This window comes from Thermobia domestica, chromosome 18 (genome assembly GCF_964235325.1).
Source record: "Thermobia domestica chromosome 18, izTheDome1.hap1.1, whole genome shotgun sequence".
NCBI classification, from domain to species: Eukaryota; Metazoa; Arthropoda; class Insecta; order Zygentoma; family Lepismatidae; genus Thermobia; species Thermobia domestica.
In genome coordinates, this window is record NC_137471.1 from 53,451,063 (window position 1) to 53,473,331 (window position 22,269).

At 36.0% G+C, this 22,269-nt stretch overlaps 1 protein-coding gene across 3 annotated transcripts in view; it reads right to left on the minus strand.

Moving 5' to 3' along the window:
- Positions 1 to 275: 275 nt before the first annotated feature.
- LOC145675595 (jouberin-like) overlaps positions 276 to 22,269 on the minus strand; it is an 82,990-nt gene continuing 60,996 nt past the window's right edge. For 2 of the 3 annotated variants that reach the window (XM_081746125.1, XM_081746124.1), the window contains exons 12-13: positions 19,934 to 20,095; positions 276 to 3,304 (exon numbers count right to left, since the gene is read on the minus strand). In XM_081746125.1, coding sequence (XP_081602251.1) covers positions 2,713 to 3,304; positions 19,934 to 20,095 — 754 coding nt within the window. In that variant the 3' untranslated portion in view covers positions 276 to 2,712. Of the gene's footprint in view, positions 3,305 to 13,808; positions 17,874 to 19,933; positions 20,096 to 22,269 lie in introns of those variants that run through there. The other variant, XM_081746126.1, reaches the window with a different exon arrangement.

Here is a 22,269-nt window from a genome sequence, read left to right on the forward strand (position 1 = left end):
TGTCACTCAGCACGACATACTCTATCAGCGTGCTAAGTTTGGTTGAGATCGGCCAAACGGTCTAGGAGGAGTTCGCGGACAACCAAACGGCTAACCCGAGTACAAGAGCTTCGCTCGCTCAGCTCAATTAAGTTTCCACAAACAGATTAATGACAACATTCCATTAAAAGTAAACTGAGCTTATTCTATTTATTATAATAGAGAGCACTTATTCTATTTATTATAATAGAGAACACTTAGTAGTTATCTTAATGAAAATGAAACTAATGCTCATCTGCAGAAATTATTTTATTCTAAATGATTTTCCTCATTCTCACAACAAATAAAAGCAATAAATGTAACACTTCAAACACTTTTATAAACTACACACTTTCATGACCTTTCAAAAACTTTTAATGTACAAGTATTGTAATTATTACATGAGAATAGAAACTATTTTGTGTTCTGAAAACAGCGGAACGGACAGTATTATTTCAAAACAGGTGGAAGATTATAAATTTTAGTAACAGCGCTTCATCATATTATCTTATGAAATTGAGTTCACTTAAATGTTTTCAGTTTTTGGGTGTAGAGTGGCGATTGATCTAATGATTTTCCTAAATGATCCAAAGCGGTTTTCCATTTCAGTGATTGCCCTATCAATAGTAGGCACAAAAACTGTTTCTTACTGGTTAGTATATTATCTTTAGAAAATTCGTTTTCTATTTCCAATGAAGCAATAGATTCATCCAAAATGAATTTGTCATATTTCGATGGCAAGTATCTAGTTTGTTTCCACGAGGAACACCCTATATCTGTTTCCGGCTCTGGAATTTCAAGACCATTTTCTTTGCACATCTTCAAACATTCCTGATAAATTTCTTCGGATGTTGTTCGTGGAGAGCTATATCCTCCAGATCTCACCTTCGACAGCGTTTGAAGTAGTGAATGTATGGACAACTCTAAAAGTGCATTACCACCTGCAATTCTACCTTTCATTACCACCAAGTGCATTACCACCTGCAATGGTGCAATAGTAGGCAACCCAAAACACGGTCGTTGGCGTGGTTGAGAATTACAAAGGCATTGGACCAAACCTCAATTTTGTTACAAATATAGCAGTGTGGCAAACTGCAAATAAGAGAATAAAATAAATTGTTAATGACGCTTTTTTTATCATGAGGGCAATGGATGACATAAGAAGTTACAAAATGTTCTTACTTAAGCAGTTCAAACAAGATGAATGATAAGAAATAGATATTAGAGGAAAGCAATTTCTCTAATTTTTCCAAAAAAAAAAAAAAATCGTAAAAAACGAAAAATTTACATAATGTAAAGGCTTAATATAAAAGCCTAACAGCACAAAAATAAACATCCACACTAAACGGAAAGAGAGACAAAACACAGAATAAGGGACACTAGTGGCGTAGCGGACTTGCGGCCCTCACATGCAAGATAAACAGATGGGATCCCCTAATTGTAGACCCAATTGTTATAATAATAATAATAATAATTATTATTATAAAAGACTCGGTTCCTTTCCAAAATCTCTGATTCTGGCTAAGAGCGTGTCTGCATATAGTGGTTATGTGTGCACTTTTTGTCAATGAGCGGTCCCAAAGGCCAAAAGGGATGGAAATCTCCGAGGGACAAAAAAATTTCTTAACATAAATTCTAGGTCAAAGTTCGAAGCACTTGTTTCTGTCAGGTGCTTTTTTGCTTTTTTTTTTTTTTCTGGAACAGGAAAATTTTGGCGGCTAAGAAGCTACAGTATATAATACTGCAAATTTGCAAGTGGATTTATTTACATTGCAATTTGTGGTCATAAAGAAATTGTCATTAGAAAACATTATTGTAAAAATTAAATTTTATTTCTTCATCCATCGCAAGTCTCATGGGCCCCTATACCTCGCCCCCTCGTTGAAGTGAATGAAACACAATAAAAAGTACAGAAGTCTGTTTATTTTATTTGTCTACTTTTATATGATTACCAATTTATACTGCAATAATCTTCGAACAGCAATTTCGTTTCATATCTTAAACAGGCCCGTTTTTAGGTAAGTGCTATTCTGCGCTCGAGCACACGGCGTCAAAATTTTGGACTATTTTCAAGATACACAATAAAATATATTTAAAACTAGCAACCCACTGAGTCCCGTGAAAGCGCTTGAAAACATGTTAACGTGCTTAATTCGCTCTAATTACAATAGTTACTAATTAGCTAGCTTATCTGATTATTTTTAAACAGTATCCTCTTCCACCCCACGAGTGAAGATGAACTTCAACATCGAGTGAAGATTAACTTCAACATCATGAAAACTAATACTGTTAAACTTGAATTCAACAGTAATATCTGTAGTTTTCGATTACTTTTAAAATCTCACCCCCTCCCTGGGGAGTGGAATATGACCTTGAAGTGATTAAAACTGTCACTATTCATCTCAACGACCCCAAAACTATGAATTCAGCTCTAATATTGGTCGTTTTCGATTATTTTAAAAATGCCCAGTGTTATTCCTATGGGGACTTTGCACCCCCTTATTTAAAATTACGTTGTAACTTTTATAACTTCTGATACTAGAACTGCTACTCAACAAGAGCTGGTATGTCTGCACAATCACTGCTTGTTTCCTTGTTTGAGACATAAGTTTGTGCGAGGGAGATGCAAATTATTTAGAGTATAGGGGCGCACATTATATAAAAACGGACCTGATTAAATATATAGCTTGTTCGTCAAGATGAAGGACGATGTGTTACTGACAAAATCAAATCCATTTTCTCAATAATATTTATCAAACGTTGTTGTCCACCTTCTTTATTTTCACTAATTTCAGTTGATTTCTTTGGAGACTGTAATATTTTTTCACTATTTACTCTCCGTTCAGAACTAACTACTTTCACCTGTTCATTCGACGTTAACGCCACAGATGACGCTGGAGACGCACCATTACTATTCACAGTAAACTTAATTTTACTATGATGTTTTTTAGGGGTGGCTGTGTGTTCAACAAAATCTCCAGAACCGTTCAATTCAGATCCAACTTGAACGACATACTGAGGCATAAATTGAAGACCTATTTCCTTTTCCTGAGCACCCTTCTCATACACAAACACTTGAACTGGAGAGAATGCATCATTGGAGCTCACGGCTACCATATGTTCAAACGGATGATAGTCGACACCACTTGAACCACGAGCGTAACTTAAATTAGAGTACATTGCAACCTGATCTCCTGTATCAGCATTCCACACATACACAGCACCATCTTCACTAGCAGAAAATATCAATCCCCCACACGGAGTTAGGCAGGCAGAAGTTTGATATCTGTAAAATACGTAAGCATAAAAATTCACACTATAATGCGTAAACAACTGAAATAATGTATCTAATTATATATATATATATATATATATATATATATATATATATATATATATATATATATATATATATATATATGGGTGTCTCAAAAATCCCCTGACACACGGTAACTGTTATTATCAGAGCTACAACAAAATGTAAGAGAGGAAACCGTCTCCAAATATGACGTTTATGTTAAATGAAAATGAAACGTTGCCATTTACCTGGATCCACAACGTGAGTGAAGTTACTGTCTGTTATGCTAACGTGTTGATGGCCAGCCTCCATTTCAAACATGCCCCATTCACCATACTCTTATAAAATTTGTCCACCTCCCGTCCCGTCCTTCCCTCCCCCAGTCCCAGGTAAATGGCAATGTTGAATTTTCATTTAACATTGGGTGCATAAAGAGTGTACAGCTCAAACGGCTTGTCCAATTTAAAATAAAAAGTTCACATTAGACTGAAAACTTTATATTTGGAGGCGGTTTCCCCTCTTACATTTTATTGCAACTCTGATTATAACAGTTACAATATGTCAGGGGGCTTTTGAGCCACCCTGTAAATATATTAGAGTCGAATAAATATAAGAACTGGAAGATTATACATGATTCATCGGGTTACAAAATGAAATACGTTAAAAACTGTTAATACAATATGTTTGTGCTAATGATGAAACGGAAGAACACAGGTGCAAGCCCTGTTCGTAATCTTGGCTTGTGGCGACAGACAGTAGCACAAGCAAAGTGCTTCTCCGTTGTTTACCGTACAGTGTGCATTCCACAGTCTGTCTGCAACGCACCGCTTGATTACCAAAGCATTCTGAGATAATATCAACAGTTTGAGGACATTGGCTATCTGTATAAAGATAAAAGAACAGGGCGTTGCTACCCGAACGAACTCCCACACCGCTGGAATGGGCCCTTAGCGCTTTCCCGTGGCCTCCTAGATCTCCCGAACTCAAGAGTTTGTGATATTTGTATTTTGGGTAACATGTGAAAGACAGTGATGTACCTCCACTACCAACAACTTTGGGTGAGCTCCAAAATCGCATTAGATCCATGTACGACCATTAGTAGGGATATGCTAGAGTGCGTGTGCGGTGTACTACACTACCGCATAAATGCGTGTTGTAGACGGAAGAAAGCCACATCGAACATTTCTAACAGTATGTCTTAAACTTGGACAATTTCTGTTTATTTTCTTATATTATTCATTATTTTATGTGTTATACACTTTTAAATACACACCTTTCAAACCCGATGAATAATTTATAATCGCCCTATACCTACGCGAAGGGTAATGAATACGAAAACGATGGCGATAAATTCACGGTTTAGCTTTTCTAACGTCTTTTAATGTTAAGACTAGAGATTGGATGTTAGGTAAAATGCCTATTTCTGAATGTCAGAGGTACCATAAAAATGAACGTGCTACAGTCGAAGTCTGCCTATTTCACTTTATATTGCCTATATTACTGCATGAAATGCTTTTTTTTTTTTTTTTTGATCAGTACATTTTGGGGATAACTATTATATATCTTTGCAGAAAGGTTTCTATGATTTCTCACAAAATTTAAAACAACTGAAACAGGCCCGTATCCAGGGGGGTCTAGGGGGCCGGGCCCCCCTAAATTTTTGCTACCCCCTACAATTTTCACGGTAGGCTTGTAAATGAACTATAATATGGTGATGAAATATATGGTTGGATCGGCCCCCCTAACTTCAGCCGCCCCCCCCTACATTTTTGGGCTGGTTACCGGCCTGAACTGAAAATAACTTATACCAAGGTTAAGGTCATTTTTCTTTTTCGACACATAAAAACAATATCACCGCGTGAAGTGTGAATGAGTTGTTGCCACTAACAGGAATAAAAAAAAATGAAATGAAATCTTTGAATTTTACGTCCCACGGTTACGCCGGTTACGCGAAAGGAGACGGTGATGATGAGTAATGAATGAAATGGTGGAATGAAGAAAGTGGGAGATCCCCGAGAAAACCCACGCACACGGTATTTGTCAACCACAAAGTTCACTTGGCGGGGGCTGGGATCGAACCCGGGACCCCAAGCACCAGAGGTGAACGCTCTACCACTGAGAACAGGAATAAAGTAACAGCGAAGTACAACGCTCATAGATGAAAGTATACCAAGCTAGTTTGATCCACATGCTCTTTTCTGCTTAAATATGCACCAAGTATATCGCTGGAAATAGAAGGATGGTTTTAGATGATGATGATGGTAGTGGTGATTGTAATAATAATAATAATAATGGATGTATATGGATGATCTCTACACGCACTCATCAGTTTAACCTAGTGGCCTTCTGCTTTTTGCTGACGATTGTAAGTTATACAGAGAAATATCGTGTCTCCATGACACAATTGCTCTACAGGAAGACATAAATTACCTTATAGGATGGTGTGAAATGTGGCACTTGAAACTCAACAGTAAGAAATGTGACAGTTTACTATTACTTTGAAAAAGTCTCCTGTTCCCTCCACATACTATATCAACGATTCCCCTATCACACATTCTGCTAGTCATAACGATCTTGGTGTCATCTTTGATTCAAAACTCACCTTCTCTGATCACATCTCCTCAATACTAAAGAATTCAATGCGCTTGTTGGTACTTCTTTATCGATTCACCGAACTACGCACTGTTTCTTCATTGGCAACTTTTTATAAGACTTTAATAGCGCCCAAGATCGAATACTGCTCTCCCATATGGGCCATGGCAGCACCTACACATCTCTCCAGACTTGATTCTGTTCTCAATTTCTTCATCGCTATAGTCCGTTTTCGTGTTCCTGCACTTCGAATATTATCTAAGAATGAACTCTTGTGAGATCTTAATATTCAGACTCCTGAAGTACGCAGAATTATCTCTGACCTGAAGTATCTACATAAAATAGTTAATGGAAACTTAAGATCGGAAATATTACTTCAGGAACTATCCTTACGTGTCCTTTCCCGCATCACCCGGAATACCCACCTATTCCATCTTGCCCGTCCTAGGTTGGCTATTATACAGAGGTCTCTTTTTTATAGAATACCAAACTGTTATAATCAAGTAACAACTGATGTGGACATTTTTTCGAGCTACCCAGTGTTTGAAATAGCAATTAAACGAGTTTTGACGGAATAGTTTTACTCTTACACTCTTTTCTCTATGTTGTTGCTATTGTTGTCTTGTTTTATTCTTTCTTTTGTTAGCATGTCCCTGTGTAAAATGGCAAAGTTATGCTGTATCTGGGAATTTGTTCAATAAATAAATAAATAATAATATTTGTTGTACGAACAAAGGCATAAATTAGAAATATAGCCAACAACTCGCAATTAATAATTCCTTTTTTTGGACTACTGTGTGTGAAATATCGAGGAAGTTTAGAGTGCTGAACGAAGTAATGTGATGAATATAACTTATTTATTAGATGTACACGCTTAGGATTTCATTTTCTTTTTATTCCTTTAAAAGACGTTCTCTACAAACAACGAGAAGATATTTGTCGAACATCTGAACACTATTTATAAAGTAATTTCAGATTTTGTATGCCATTGAATGTTTACGTTCATCATTTCGAGTTAGATTTAGTACCTATTTCTTGAATTATAAGTGCCTATTTAACCTAGGTATTTTCATTAATTAATCCCTAAGCATCAGTTCTCTAGTCATCACTAATATCGATGAAATTAAAACTGAAAATATATAAAACCTTAACTTTGTTCACTCTCTTGTATGAATGAAAAGTTGGGACTCTGTGGAAAACATTCTCGACAGAAGCATTTGAAACAAAAAGGGGCACATAAATGGGTAAATGAAGAAAATTCAAAACGCGGAACTCCACAATATTACAAGCCGTCGAACGGAATTCAAATTATACGACTGAGACGTGTAAGGGAACATATAACGTGTTGAGGTAGTATGGAGTTTTAGTTGGGAGAATAAACTTCGCCTTTAGAAAGGTGAGATATTACAATCGTGACTAGCTGGACTGGCACGGGGTAGGCCCAATATATGAAATCTTGTTTCTGCGGTGATTAACTTCCAGAATTCCGTAGTCCATAGAATATATTGCTAAGAACTGACTTTTTTAAATAAGAAAAAAAAACTTATCAATACGAACATACCTATGATATGCAAAGAGTGAAAAATGTACGATCGGATGTAGATTCGAACGGGGCCCTCTAGCTTACCGTATAAATGTATTAATCAATACGCTACCCAGTCCGCTTCCTGAGCAGCTATACACTCGGTCACTCTTGAAGTACGTGCTCAACAACAACAGCATATGGACAGTACCACAATTTCTGTTAAGAGTGATTGAATGATTGGCTGCTCAGGATGCGGATTGAGTAGTGTAGAGGTTGACACATATCCATGGTAAACCAGAACCCCGGGTTTGAATCCTGATTCAGTAGTGCATTTCTTCACTCTTTGTACGAGGGTAAGTCAACTGAAAACCATAAAAGTAGAAATAAAAATCCGCATATGGCGCCAATGAGCTGTAAGTTGGCATGCCTGTTTACGATAGTATGCCGGATGTCTCCTAGGTGGCAGCAGCCGGCAGATGCACAAACACCGGCGCAACAACAGTTCCAAAATGGCAGCCCTACTAGTCACATGCACCAGCGAGGAGCAGCGTTCTGTGATTCGGTTTTTGCGAAGTGAAGGTGTGAAACCGATTGACATTTTTAGGCGAATGAAGGTTCAGTATGGAGATGCGTGTTTGTCACAGCCACAAATCTATGAATGGTGCCGGAAATTTGCAAATGGTGTTACGTCTGTGGCCGATGCTCCACGCCCCGGCCAGGCTCGGCGCGTAGTGACTCCAGAGACCATTGCAGCCGTTGAAGCCATCGTTTTGGAAAACCGCCATGTGACAATAGACGAAATTGCAGCATGTGTACACATGAGTCATGGATCGGCACATCATAACGCGGTGCACGAGTGGTTGCGCCGTCGCCCAAAAGACTTTTTTTCTGCAGATATTCAGGCTCTTCCGAAGCGCTGGCGGACTTGCATTGAACGAGGAGGGGACTATGTTGAAAAGTGATTTACTTCTGTACCCTGTGTGACCAATAAATCATATTTAAAAAAATAATTATGGTTTTCATTTGACTCCCCCTCGTACATCACTGAATTTGCACCTAAAGAGGAACTGGTATAATATAAAATTAGTTATTATATCGATTTATCATATACGCGTACAATAAATGTCTAATATGTAAATGACCACAACAAAAAGGCATAACGTAATTTAAAAAAAAATCACTTACAACAAACTTTCTTTTCAAGTTCGAACCGATTATTAAAGTTTCGGTTGTGCAATCTTCGACGAGGTTATTTTTAAGGCAAAAAGAGATTGGGTGGACGGGGACAGGGGGATTAAATGTAGAAAGAAAATAAACTTTATTTCATACATAAACATTTTGGTTGATATTTTGAAAAAACACCTTTTTATGCCGCCATCTTCAATTTGGTTTCTGTCCTATCACTATTACCATTAGCTAAGGTTCGATTATTGTGATAAAGAGAATCTTAACTTAGTTACATTACTGATGGTGATCTTTATAAAATTTTATAACATTATATTACTACATCTTATTGTATCCACATTAAATGTTGGTTAAACACAAACAAATCAATCAATTAGTTAATGTTGGTTCTTTGCAGCACTCCTTTCAATCTACGCTTTGGGATTGACATGCATAGCGTACGTACACAAAGGAAGCAGCAGGGGTGTCTATCTCTGCGGGTCTGCGCCGTCTATTGACATAAAAGTGTATGGCAGGGCAGGGAAAACCAGCTAGTTACATGAAAGTTGACTAGCTCGTCGGATGAGTGGTTCCCTTCTTGATACTGCCGCATTAAAATCCAAAAAGCCTCTGGTATTCATATCCATATTTACACCCTGTAATGCAGCTAAAAATGTGAGAGAGACGTTTTTGAAATAATCCTCTGCATTATAATAAACAGTAGGCCTTAAGCAAAAGGGAAACTGCAATAACAAGAGCAATAAACATAGTAATAATACAGTAAATTGTAATGAATAATTACTTCCCTTCCTCCTTCAGTTAAGCTCTTATTTCCTTCCAGCAGTTCTCAATCATACGATCATCACATAATCATTATGATTAAATAATAGCAATTTTTTCCTGCAATATGTGTACCTAATATTAGAATTTAAAGAATGCTTTCAAAGTAAAACATCACTGGAGGGCACAAAGTCAGGAATGATTTGAAGACGGAAGGGGGTGGGGGTGCACAATCAGTTTCACTCCCATTGCCGATATGATTTCCCAGTTATAAGCCTCTAGAGATGCCAATGATTCTAAACAATTATACCAGATAAACTTCTGCAGGTACTGGAAATAACAGAACAGAAAAGGGAGTACTCCTGAAGTCCAGTGTTTTCGCTAGTTATGTAATTTCCGAAAAGTGATTTTTGGTCACGCATTTCAAAAATCCATGAAGTCACACTTTATTTCCATGTCATAAAATGTCGAAGTGCACATGGTCTCTTTGTCGTCAATCTCAGCTCACGCCAAGGGGACTTTGAGGTGGATAAACACCGTGTGTGTACCTTTTACGAGGTTCACTCATTTCTTGTCATTTTCTGCATTCTACCATTTCATTCATTCTCATACACTATCATTCACATCATTTAGCCTACACGGCACAAAACTAAAAGATTTCATTTCTTTGTCGTCAATTCTATGCCAATCTGTGTAGTGTCTAGTCCATAATGGATTGGTATGTATATTGAGAATCAAGAGGCACCTAAAAGGAAACATCGATTTTCGAAAGGAAATTTATTTAAACTTTATGAGATCTCTTTAGAACTTTCTATCAGGAAGGAAAAACTATATTATGCTCTTTTCTTGCAAAATTAGCCTACTTCGGTAATAAATTATGATCATATATGTATCGCAATTTGTGACGCAATGTTTCGTTTACATCGCAATTCTGTGGTTTTGTGTAGTAAACTGCGATCAGATACAGCTTTAAAAAGTAAGTATTATTGTAAGTATTAAATAGGTTAGTATTAAGTAAATAGTATTAAATAGTAAATCTGTTGTCGTCGCGAATTCTATCGAGGAATTTGAAGCTTAAAATATATAAAACGATAATCATGCCTGTTGTTCTGTATGGTTGTGAAACATGGTCGCTTACTCTGAGGGAAGAACATAGACTGAAAGTATTTGAGAACAGGATCCTGAGAAGAATATTCGGACCCAAGAGGAACGAGAATGGGGAATGGCGGAAGCTTCATAACGAGGAGTTACATAGTTTATACGGTTTACCCAACATTGTTAGGGTCGTCAAGTCTAGGAGGCTTAGGTGGGCGGGTCATGTAGCTAGAATGGAAGAAAGTAGAAACGCTTTCAAAGTCTTGACTGGTAGACCCATAGGAAAACGACCATTAGGAAGACCTAGGCGCAGATTGGAGGACAATATTAAGATGGATCTCACAGAGATAGGAATACAAAGTAGAAACTGGATGCAATTAGCTAAGGATAGAAGTCATTGGAGAGCTTTTGTGAACGCGGCACTGAACCTCCGGGTTCCATAGGCCATAGAGTTAGTTAGTTAGTTATATATATATATATATATATATATATATATGTAGTATGTATTAAATTGGTTAATCAGTAATATACATAACCAGACTATTTACGAACAACAAACTAACTTATATATTTGCCAACAGTAGCTATGGGATTCATATTGAATAACTTAAGAGATCTTGCATTCCATCCGGAAAAATAAGAACTTTTTCAGACAGTTTCGTTGCTTTCTGGCAATTTTCTTGATGCTAAATTGGTAACAACCTTTAGAAGGGTTCCTTCATTTCTGTGAAGTGCTTTTATGAGAAATAAGTAAATTTGATCCTTGCTTTGAAAATTGTGTTATGGACTCTTGAGAAAAAGTTATTCCCAGCAGTATTCCCAGCGATTGCACACTTGCAACATATACAGGATCTGTCCAAAAGTGTGGACCGGGTTAAATATTTGAGAAACTGTAAATATAATCCATCGGAAATAAATTAGGATAAGTGTTTGTGGGAGGGGAATCATTTTAACGTGGTTACGGTTGTCGTCCAACACCTTCGTGGCCACCATACTGGGTTCAATTTCTTTATTTTAGATAGCAACATGATCGTGTATCATATTAAACAACATCCTCGCACGAAGAAAAATCTAACGGTAAAATTATTTTTCCAAAATCTGCAGAGGGAATATATATACCCTCTGAATTTAAAACCAGGCCTGCTATATTTATACTAACCTAAATTGCATCTATTATTTTAAACTATATTTATGGAATAAAAGGGAAAAAAGAACAGCATCGTGGGCCTTGCAACCCTTTGTTCCGTGAGTCTTTGACTGGAAGGGACAAATTCCGGCTGTCACTGCTTCTTTTGCCAAGTCAAGTTGAATGCTAGATAGTATATATTGCATGTGTGCAACCGCTGAAAAAAAAAAAAAAAAAAAAAAAAAAAAAACATTCCTGGAAACTTTGCTAGGTAGACTGTACCGTAAGTGACAACTCCGGTTCGAGTTAATCGATATGTATATTGTAGGTGTGCAATCGCAGAAAAAATCCCAGCCCTGGAAACAGTAGGACCGTAAGTTATCAATTTCTGTACCGATCGCTTCCTTTCGTCAAACCATTGGATTGTATATACAGTATGGCGCTAAATTCGTTGTACAAAAGCAGAGGAGTGATTCCTGAGAGTAAAACAAACAAAAAAGTTCTAATAAACATAGGGCGAACACCCCATCGTTTACGTGTTATAGGCTGCCGAAATCATGAAAAAATGAATTCTAAAGGTCCATAGCTCCAAAACTATGGGACCTACTGTAGTCGGGTCAAGACTTCACTTAGGAACTAGTATGTGCTCTATCCAAAAATACATGTTTTAGAATCCTAAGGTACTCACGCAACAATTTTTATGGAGGTAGTTGGAGACTACTTTATATCATAGGCCCGTAGTCAAACTCCCTATATAACAATTGTTGTGGAAACACCTCATGATTCTGAAACAGGCGTTTTTGGATAGGGCACATACTACTTCCTAAGTGAAGTCTTGACCCGACAAAGCAGGTCCCATATTTTTGGAGCTATGAACCTTTAAAATTCATTTTTTCATGATTTCGGCGGCCTATAACACGTAAACGATGGGGTTTTCGCCCTGTTTATTGGAACTTCTTTGTTTGTTTTACTCTCAGGAATCACCCCTCTGCTTTTGTACAACGAATTTAGCGCCATACTGTATTGCATGTGTGTAATTAATGGAAATATCCCACCCTCTGGTAAATGTATTAGGTACCGTGTACCGTTGACCGAAATAGCTCAGTTCCGATACTGATCGCTTTCTTCCGTCAAGATGAATTTATATATATATATGTTGCAAGTGTGTAATCGCTGGAAACATCCCAGCCCAGAACTTGAGCCGTAGCTAGAGATTTCGGCGCACGGGGTGAAGTAGAATTCGGTGTCCCGTATGCCTTTTTTTTTTAGACCATTGCAACACCGAAAGGCGATCATTCCGTATTCTTATACAACCAAGAGCCGGTGTAAAGAGGCCTTTTTTTTTTCTTTTGTTTGTTAAACTCGACAAAAACTACCTTTGGTTCATACAGATCCACTTGGAGAACAGTTAAGGGTTTTTACAACTATTTACATTTCGTACTATCGATAAGAAATGCAATTTCAGTCGTTACAAACTGTGTTTTTAAAATGTTCCAAGTGGGTGACGGCACAAATAGCATTTTAATTTAATTATTTTACAGTAAAAAATATTTTGTGAAATGTAACGAAAATTCAGAGGGAGCCTAGTTTGCAAATTTTTAAAATATTGACCGGTAGAGCTGAAGAATGGATTTAAAATCCAAAATATACTTTGGCTACTACATATCTTTGAAATTACAGTAATTACTTAATTTCTTAAAGAATGAGTTTTGAAATAAGGTTACTTATTATTAATTAACATATTAAAAATACACTAACACACATACTAATGTAGACCCATAATGTCTGTGTATATGTTTTACCGGGTATATGTATGCAGATCGATAAAATTATCTAGATACGAGTACAAAAGAATCCTGGCGGTAAAAGGATATAGTTGATGGAGTAATGATCCAAATCCTTCAATTTGGAAGCATTTAATATATCTATGGAAAATGAAATGAAATCTTTGAGTTTTACGTCCCACAGTTATGCCAGCTAAGCTAATGGAGACAGTGATGGTAAGAAATGAATGAAATGATGGAATGAAGAAAGTGGGAGGAAACGGGAGAATCCCGAGGAAACCCACGCACACGATGTTAGTCCACCACAAGGTTCACTTAGCGGGAGCTGGGATTGAACCGGGACCCCATGCACCAGAGGTGAACGCTCTACCACTGAACCACTGTGGCCCCAATATATCAATGGGATAAAAAAAAAAAAAAAAAAAAAAAAAAACTGTTACTGATCAGTTTGAAGAAGGCGAAATTCGTTGGGTTAAGTTCTGACTCCTTAAGCCCCTATTCTACAACTGCTTCAAGTTTGAAAATGTTATTATTCCCCTTGTTTACCTTCATTATTAATATTCTCAAACAAACAGCAGCTTGCGCGTGTCTTTTCACCCCTCTCATTTTCATATCTTCATTCTCACCGTCGTGATTAATCCGATTGGGTAGATAAGAGTGATTAATTAACCAAACTCATCATCGTTTGAACATGTATTTCAGACTTTGATAATTTCTGGTTTTAAAAACGCTTCTCGTACATTATAAGTGATAACTCGGCCCCTTGTGTATCACATCTTCATTAATAAATCATATATAATTAGATTTTTTAAGTAGTAAGTAAAAACTTGTGACTGTTATTGTAACGTTTGGGTTGCGAGCGTAGCGAACAAGAAAATTTTGGCCAAGTTTCTTAGCAAACCGACAACGATAGTTTTTAATAGGACGCCAATACCTTTACGGCGCGTAAATTACAGAAATGCAGTAATAATAAAAATATTTATCACACATCGACCCTTAACGTTCACGAAGTAACATTCACTTTGGCTAGACACATCATTACAAAATTAAACAAAATATTCATAAAAATCACACACAATAACTAGTCACTTATAAACATTAGTAAACCAGATACGTTAATGAAGGAGAAACAAACTAAACGATTCGTTTAGAGTTGTTTTTTACAGTTTAATTGGAGTACAAGAGAATAATGTCAAAATCCATTACGATAAGTGCTACATGGGAAACGTGTTCGTAAGCGAAAGTTGCATTTGTAATGATTTTTTTTCTGTAGACAAACCTTCCATTTATATTTAATCTATTCACATAAGTGTTTGACACGAAAAAATATAATTAATTAAACTCTTTTGAATAGAAATTCTACCTCATATATTCTGTTTACAGTCATGTTGTTCATTACTTTGGATGGATTAACTATTCAAAAATGGCATGTTTATTCATGTTTTTCCGCTCTCCTTACAATTACATGATTAATTTTTGTGTAAAAGATGTTTGAAGAGCTTAACTGCGATGATAACTGTGTTCAATTTGTCAACGTTTACGATGCAAAATACTGGGTGGCAAATAAGTCAGTTCATACTTTTAATTGTTCTTTAAGGAAAGTAATTTGTGGTGTACCTTGTACAAACAACACATAAAATGCTTGTTTTATCTGTACAAACTTGCATGTAGTACATTCATTTAAAAAAAGGCAAGAAAAATTTCCTGATGTTACAGAAACCCATTTTTACCTAAAAACTAAGAAATTTACTCATGGCTTGTTCCTTGACAATGGATCTTGTATACACTATGATGTAACGAAAACTGTCAGCGGTGGTAATTTACATTGAAACTTACGAATACACTGGGAACTAGAAAATCCGCTACTTAATTAACTATAATCCTTTTATGAAACATCTAAATATATACCAATAGGCAGAGTATTTGTTTTAACAATGATATTCAGATCGACAAAGAATCAGCGGGATCATATTTCTTCTGCTTTCTAAAAGAAGCCTACAAAAGCCAAAAACAAATGCGTGTTTATAGTCACAAATATCACAACGTGTAAATTTCAGAGCAACTGAAAATAATCTTCATTATTAGATTAATGTTTTTGCGGCTTCAACACGTTGCCAATTAACTACAAATGAAGATAGGTCAAGTAATACAGACCAAAATAATAACAATAATGAAAAAATAAATTATTACGATGCCATAAATAAATATTGAATATAAATAATATTGTTTTGGTCAGTTGATGCAAAATTTAAAAAAAATGAAATCTTTGAGTTTTACGTCCCACGGTTATGCCGGTTAGCCTAATGGAGACGGTGATGATGAGTAATGAATGAAATGGTGGAATGAAGAAAGTGGGAGGAAACGGGAGAACCCCGAGAAAACCCACGCACACGGTGTTTGTCCACCGCAAAGTTCACTTGGCGGGGGCGCAAAATTTTAAAGAAAACCAAAGGCGAATTTTCGAATTATTTCCCTGTATGTATTACATCCTTCTCAATTGCTGACGCTTTTCACTACATCATAATGCATACCTGTTGAATTGTCGAAATACAGCGCATGGCCATATTTCTTACACTTATTTAGACTATAAAAACGAGTCCATTTTAAATTTCTGCCACACGCTTTTTCCTTTACTTCCAATGAATGAATAGACATATATGTCTGTCTGTAAAAGAGACGCTGTCGCCATAATTTCTATTTCGGTTGCCCAGGTCTTATCCTTCTCCATTCCACAGTTCTGGAGATAGTTATCATCACCAGTAAGGTTTTTCAAAACTTTTTTTACTCTCGGATTACTCATAAAATTGCACAAGAGTGATCGGAATTTATGATAATCATCTTGTTCTCCCGTTAGACTGTATGAGACAGCTCTGAAAAAACAATTATTATCGGCAATCATTTTCTCTAAGTTGTCTGGTTTACCGATCTCTATATTTCTACCTCCTGACATAGATTTCCTTCTATACTTTAAATTACGTTATTTACATTTTTCGTTTTGCCAAATTGCAGTCACTGGTTTAAAACCAAACTCCTCTTTATATTGACCAACGATTTCCACATCATTATCTGCATTAGAACTTGTTTCTTCCTCTTTTATTTTATCTTGGTTATTGAATACATCAGACAACATCTACCCTTTCAACATATGCTTTTAAATTACATATGTTGATTTCACTTTTTAAAATTTCTCCCTTTAGATTTCTCAATTTGCATGTATTTTTGCTTATATTGTCTATAATGTATGGCCCTAACCACAGTGACTCTGACCAGCCGTCTTTTCTTTTTCGTCTTCTCATGTTCCTCATGAGAACTTTGTCGCCAACGTGCATGGGAACATTAATTTCTTTTCTTTGGGCATATTGTTTTTAGTCTCTATCCTGTGCATTTTTAATATTATTCATTACTTGCTCCACCACAGTTTTCTTTATTTTCAGCATAGTTTGCAAATTCTTCTCAAATTCTGCTATGTCAAATGGACTTTCAGGTGACACGTCAGTTTCCACATTGCAACTCTCCGCTGTTGCATACAGGTCTATTGGCAATATTGGCTCACGCTGATATAATAAAAAAAAGGTGAATATCCAGTTGAAAAATGCTTTGTTGTTCTATGTGCGAAAAGCACACCATCTAAGGCATAAGGCCAGTCATTTACTCTGTTTTTTAGGACTTTCAACAACATATTTTTTATTGTTTGGTTATGTCTTTCAACTAACCCATTCGATTGGGGATGATACGCAGAGGTGATACGTTGCTGAACACCTGTCAATCGGTGTAGCTCATTTGAAATTTTGTTAACAAATTCGCGGCCTTGATCATTTATTGGAACTTTTATGCAGCCATGCCTACACATTATTTCGTAGAGGAACAAGGACATCTCAACAGCACTTTTGTTCTTTAATGCTTTGGCCTCTGACCATTTTGAAAAATAATCGATGGCTGCAACAACATATCTATAATCTTCTACACGAGGTAATGTTATAATGTCGACTCCAATTTGGGACATAACCTGCGATGGAATGCCTACCGGATGAAGTTCTGGTGTAACTTTCATTTTTGAAGGGTTCTTACGCTGGCATGCATCGCAAGTCTTTATATATTCCGTAATGTCGATGCTTAGTCGAGGCCAAAAATATCTTTTACTTATTATGCTTAGTGTTGATATTCGTCCCCGATGCCCTGACATCGCAGCCGACTGGATACTTGTAGAAAACTCATGTACGAGTTTTATTATTTCCTTTCTTTCGTTAATATTAATTACGACTCTCAACAATGTAATAACATCCTTCTCTCTTGAAGGGTCTCTTTGTTTCTTCTTATAATATAGGTCTTTGTTTTGTAACGTTTAGGGATCACATTTCCGACAGAAAGAACGTTTGTCTCTCGTAGAAGTTGCATATGAAGGATATTTTCCAGTTGCAAGATAATAGTATATATCCTCAACGTTTACCACTGAATAATGTGATTTTTCCCCGGTTAGACTCAGGTCGTTGTCTAAAAATAAAAAAAGTAAAATTAATTTTATATATGTATTAACATCACATAAATTAATTCAGTACATTAACAAACATCACAAGTTGTTGCGTCATTACAATACAATAAAACATTACTTGTGCACAGAAAAGTAACTAAAGTAAGAGCTACAACAAAGAATTCTGTATATTAAGTATGTAATGGTAAGTTACTAATATCGTCAGTCCTGATAGTGTTTCCGGTAAATAGTACATATCCAAATGCGATAAGTATGTTCTGGGTTGTATTTATTCGCTTTTCCAACCCTTTTCAAAGTACGGCTTAGGAATACAATGAACCTATTGTAAGTACATTCATGAGAATACCGACGAAGTGAAGGTACGCAGAGTGTGGTGTTTATCAAATGACTTCTAGTATGTGTGGAGCTCATGGAAATGTTTAATATCACTATCAACGGACCGTTTCCGCATCAGCATTGCTAGTACACTGCATTCTATTCTCTATTTTTTATCATTGTTACTTACAAGGGACGTATGCAAATCATGACAGCTATACATAAATGAAAATTTGTACCCTGACTAATTGTGTATCGCTAATCATCGTGGTAATAACTACTCGGTGCGGAAATGCCTTGTTTACCCGCTATGTAGAATACATATACCAAGCAATGGCCAGGTGAGGCTGTACCCAGTTAAACTCAAATACGATGGAAAAGGCAGAAAAAGAAAAAATCCAGGGGACCATGTACCTACAGGAGATGGACGGACACGTGACTCAGAGCAAGGCAGTACTGTAACAAGCAGTGTTGCTGTCCTCACAAAAACTTATAGTTTTTCAAATATAACGTATAACATGTTATGGCATTAAATCAATTGGCGTAAAACGTAAAAGAAAATTAGCAAAAGATGGGCTATCAGTGTTGCCAAATAGGTGAGATATGAGGCTCTAAAGTTGATAATGTATGGGGTCCGTACACAAAAAAAGAAAAAATGCACAACAACAACAAGACTGCAGAAGAACAAAATATACAGTAGGGGAAAACTACAGCATGTACAGCATCCAGTGACTAACGGGTTTGATACACAATTCACTCAAAATACGACACATGTTAGAGTAGCTGTAGAAGGAAGAAATTCCATGTGACATAATGCAAAAATGTAAACAGCAAGTCTTCCTGTAGCCCAGCAATTCCAATGACATTTGTGCGGAATCGATATCTCGAATCGATTCCCGAGAGCTATAAAACGAACTGTCTTGGGGTTGCAACACTGCATAAAATGCTGCATGCATTCCCAATCACAGAAACGATGGCGTAGAGCATGAAAATGAAACAGGAAAGTACATCAGAATCGATTCCCAAAGATTAATGACCTATGATAGAGGTCGGTCGAGAGTATAGGAAACTAGCATGTGAGACAAGGATGAAGATAAAACACACTTCTTTCAGGTTATCAGTAATATACATTCGCAAAATATTTTAGCATAACACACTAATACTTACAACAGAAAAACCATAGATATTTTGCAAAGTTCACTTTCTTGGTGTTGAATTGTACTTTTCCACGTATTCGTAAAATAGAACCTTTTTCTTTCGGTTAAGGCATAAATAATGAAGGCTGTGTTTGATAACACAAGAAAATCAGTCAGTATTTATGTGGCCGATTCTATTTAGTATTTCTATACATACGAAGAACTAGGTGATTTGTACAAATTGATTTATATGACGATGCGCAGAAGAGCAATAGACAGTAGTTTTATCCATTTAATCAGTGTCTCCTTGAATTAAAGCTTATGTCAACTCATCTGGGATCTAAATTTACTTTTGCCAGATTCAAATCAAGGTCTTCAATTCTATACAAAATGACTCCCATAAGCTCCCTACCGATAATGGAAGAAGACGGATGTACGATCCAGTACTTCGATCTCTATTTTGATGCAAATGTTTCGACAGGACTAAAGTTAAAATGAAGGAGCGTGTCATGGAGAAAATTGTCAAAGAGTAACGAAACTGCCTGTAAAAATTCTTTTTGCCAGAATACAAGGTAAAGCCTATTTATCTGTTATCTGTAAATTGAACTAACCTGTAATTGACAGCTCCTTTGAACCACCGAATGACAACATCCGCTCCGAGATCAACCATTCGCAGAAAACTATCCCGTACATGAAGTAACAGGCGGCGTCCACTTGGATGCAACTGAATCTTATTTACAATACATCCTTTCGTATCTCGTATTACTAGTTCCCTGGAATTAAAAACACAGCATTTTATATTTTATAACTCAAGTGGTCTGTTACACTGACATTAAAAAGTCTATCACACATAATAGTTACACTGTATAAAAAAAACTAAATATTTTTTAAAAAACTGTATTTTTAATAAGAACTCACATTAATTTCATCACCTTTTTATTATTATTATTATTATTATTATTATTATTATTATTATTATTATTATTATTATTATTATTATTATTATTATTAAAGAAAGTGCTTCTTTTGGAGAAGTTTAAATAGATCTTTCATTTTTATTCCTAAAATATCTACACCAAGGTAAGATTTTCTTCAAATTCAGCATCAACTTTTGGATTCCTTCAACCTTGATGACCCCTAAATATTCGGGGACGCGGCAGAAGTCCTAAACGGCATTAGACCTAAAATGCACAAGTCCTAAAAATTATTTCGCGGCACAAGTCCTAAATGGCAGAAGTCCTAAAAGGCAGAAGTCCTAAAAGGCACAAGTCCTAAAAATCATATCGCAGCAGAAATCCTAAAAATCATACCGAGGCAGAAGTCCTAAAAGGCAGAAGTCCTAAACGGCAGAAGTCCTAAACTGCAGAAGTCCTAAAAATCTCTTGTGGCGCTACCATCGCGTCCGTAAGAAGAATACTGTCAATCTGTTAGTCAAAGTTTTAGATATACTGTTTCATATTACAGAGCCTTAGTTCTTAGAAGTTATTTGTATAAATACATATTGTATCGTTCTGAAATAATAAATAAATAAATAAATGAAGCCTATTGTCCTTTCTTAGTCTTCCCTTGATATATTTCTATGTTGACAAAATTTTAACTTTCTATCAAATGTGATTCCCAGATCTTTCATAATGTCTGTTTTTCTCTATTTCCACACCATTGACTTCATATTAGTAACATAATATTGTGTTTTAGTTATGTACGTCATAAATTTTGCTTTCCTTGGGTTGTTTTGAAGTAAATTATTTTTACACATATATTTCTTGTACAGAAGTCTTTCTGTAGCAAATAATTGTCATACTCGTAATTAACTACTCCTGGGATACGGCTGTTTCGGTGTAGGACGTTTTGGTGCAGGGCGTTTCGGTGTACGGATTGCTCGGTGTAAGGACGTTTAGGTGTGAGGCTGGTTCGGTGTAAAAGTTCTAATGTTTACACCGAAACGTCCACTCTTCAAAATGAAAATTATTCGTTAGGGAGAAATAAATTCACGAAGTAGAATATATAAATTAATAAATAAAATAAAAATTAAATGTTTCTGTAATTGGCAAGGGTTACTTATTTATAGTGAGTCCCCTCGCTTCACTCTATGTCAGAACTTCTTATATCCTCAAATTTTATAATTATTAATTGATTTGGAAAACGTTTTACGGTAATGATATATAGTAAAAAAAGTGTGTGATGCATAAACATTGTGTACACCACACACACCTTGTTACGGCAATAACTGTGCACAAATCGCAAAATGCTGCACAATCTTTGAAAGAAAATTTTCAAACACAGGTGGTTTTTCTTCCAATAACCGCTTTTATATCATGCATACCCAATAAGATTAGCAAATCTAGGAAAAGAAAACTGATTATGAATCAGTGATGAGATCTTAATTATATTATTACGGAGATGTAAATTCATGTTATAGTTGTAGAGAAGGACAGTGTCAGAAAAATGTCTCAAGAAAAAATTTAACGGCCTAAAGAACACAACAAGAGGCTGAATCCTACCAGTTGTTCCTGCAGAAATTGTTTCTATTATGAGTTACTCTTTTGTTCTTAAAATAGGTCAAAGTTGAATTGTGACCACTCCACGAAACTAATAACAAAATGGACTTTGCATTAGACGCTTGAAGAAAAATCTCTTGGAACCATGATCTCACAAGACTTGATGTTAATTTTTCCGGATTTGATGCTTTTACAAGGATATCTTCAAATTTAAAGAGGTTGTGTTGGACTATAAGACCAAATGTTCCATTGTTTTCCTACAAAAGAATTAAAAGTAGTGATAACAAAACACTATTTGCAGAAATTAAAGGCTGTATGATGTAGCTACGAATCATAGAATTTACTGACTGTACCACACTTTCTACTGTTTGTGTCCCTGTAAACACTAGAGTACGTCCCGTCTGCATTTAAAAATTAAACCTATTGATCAGAGTTACAAATATTTAATT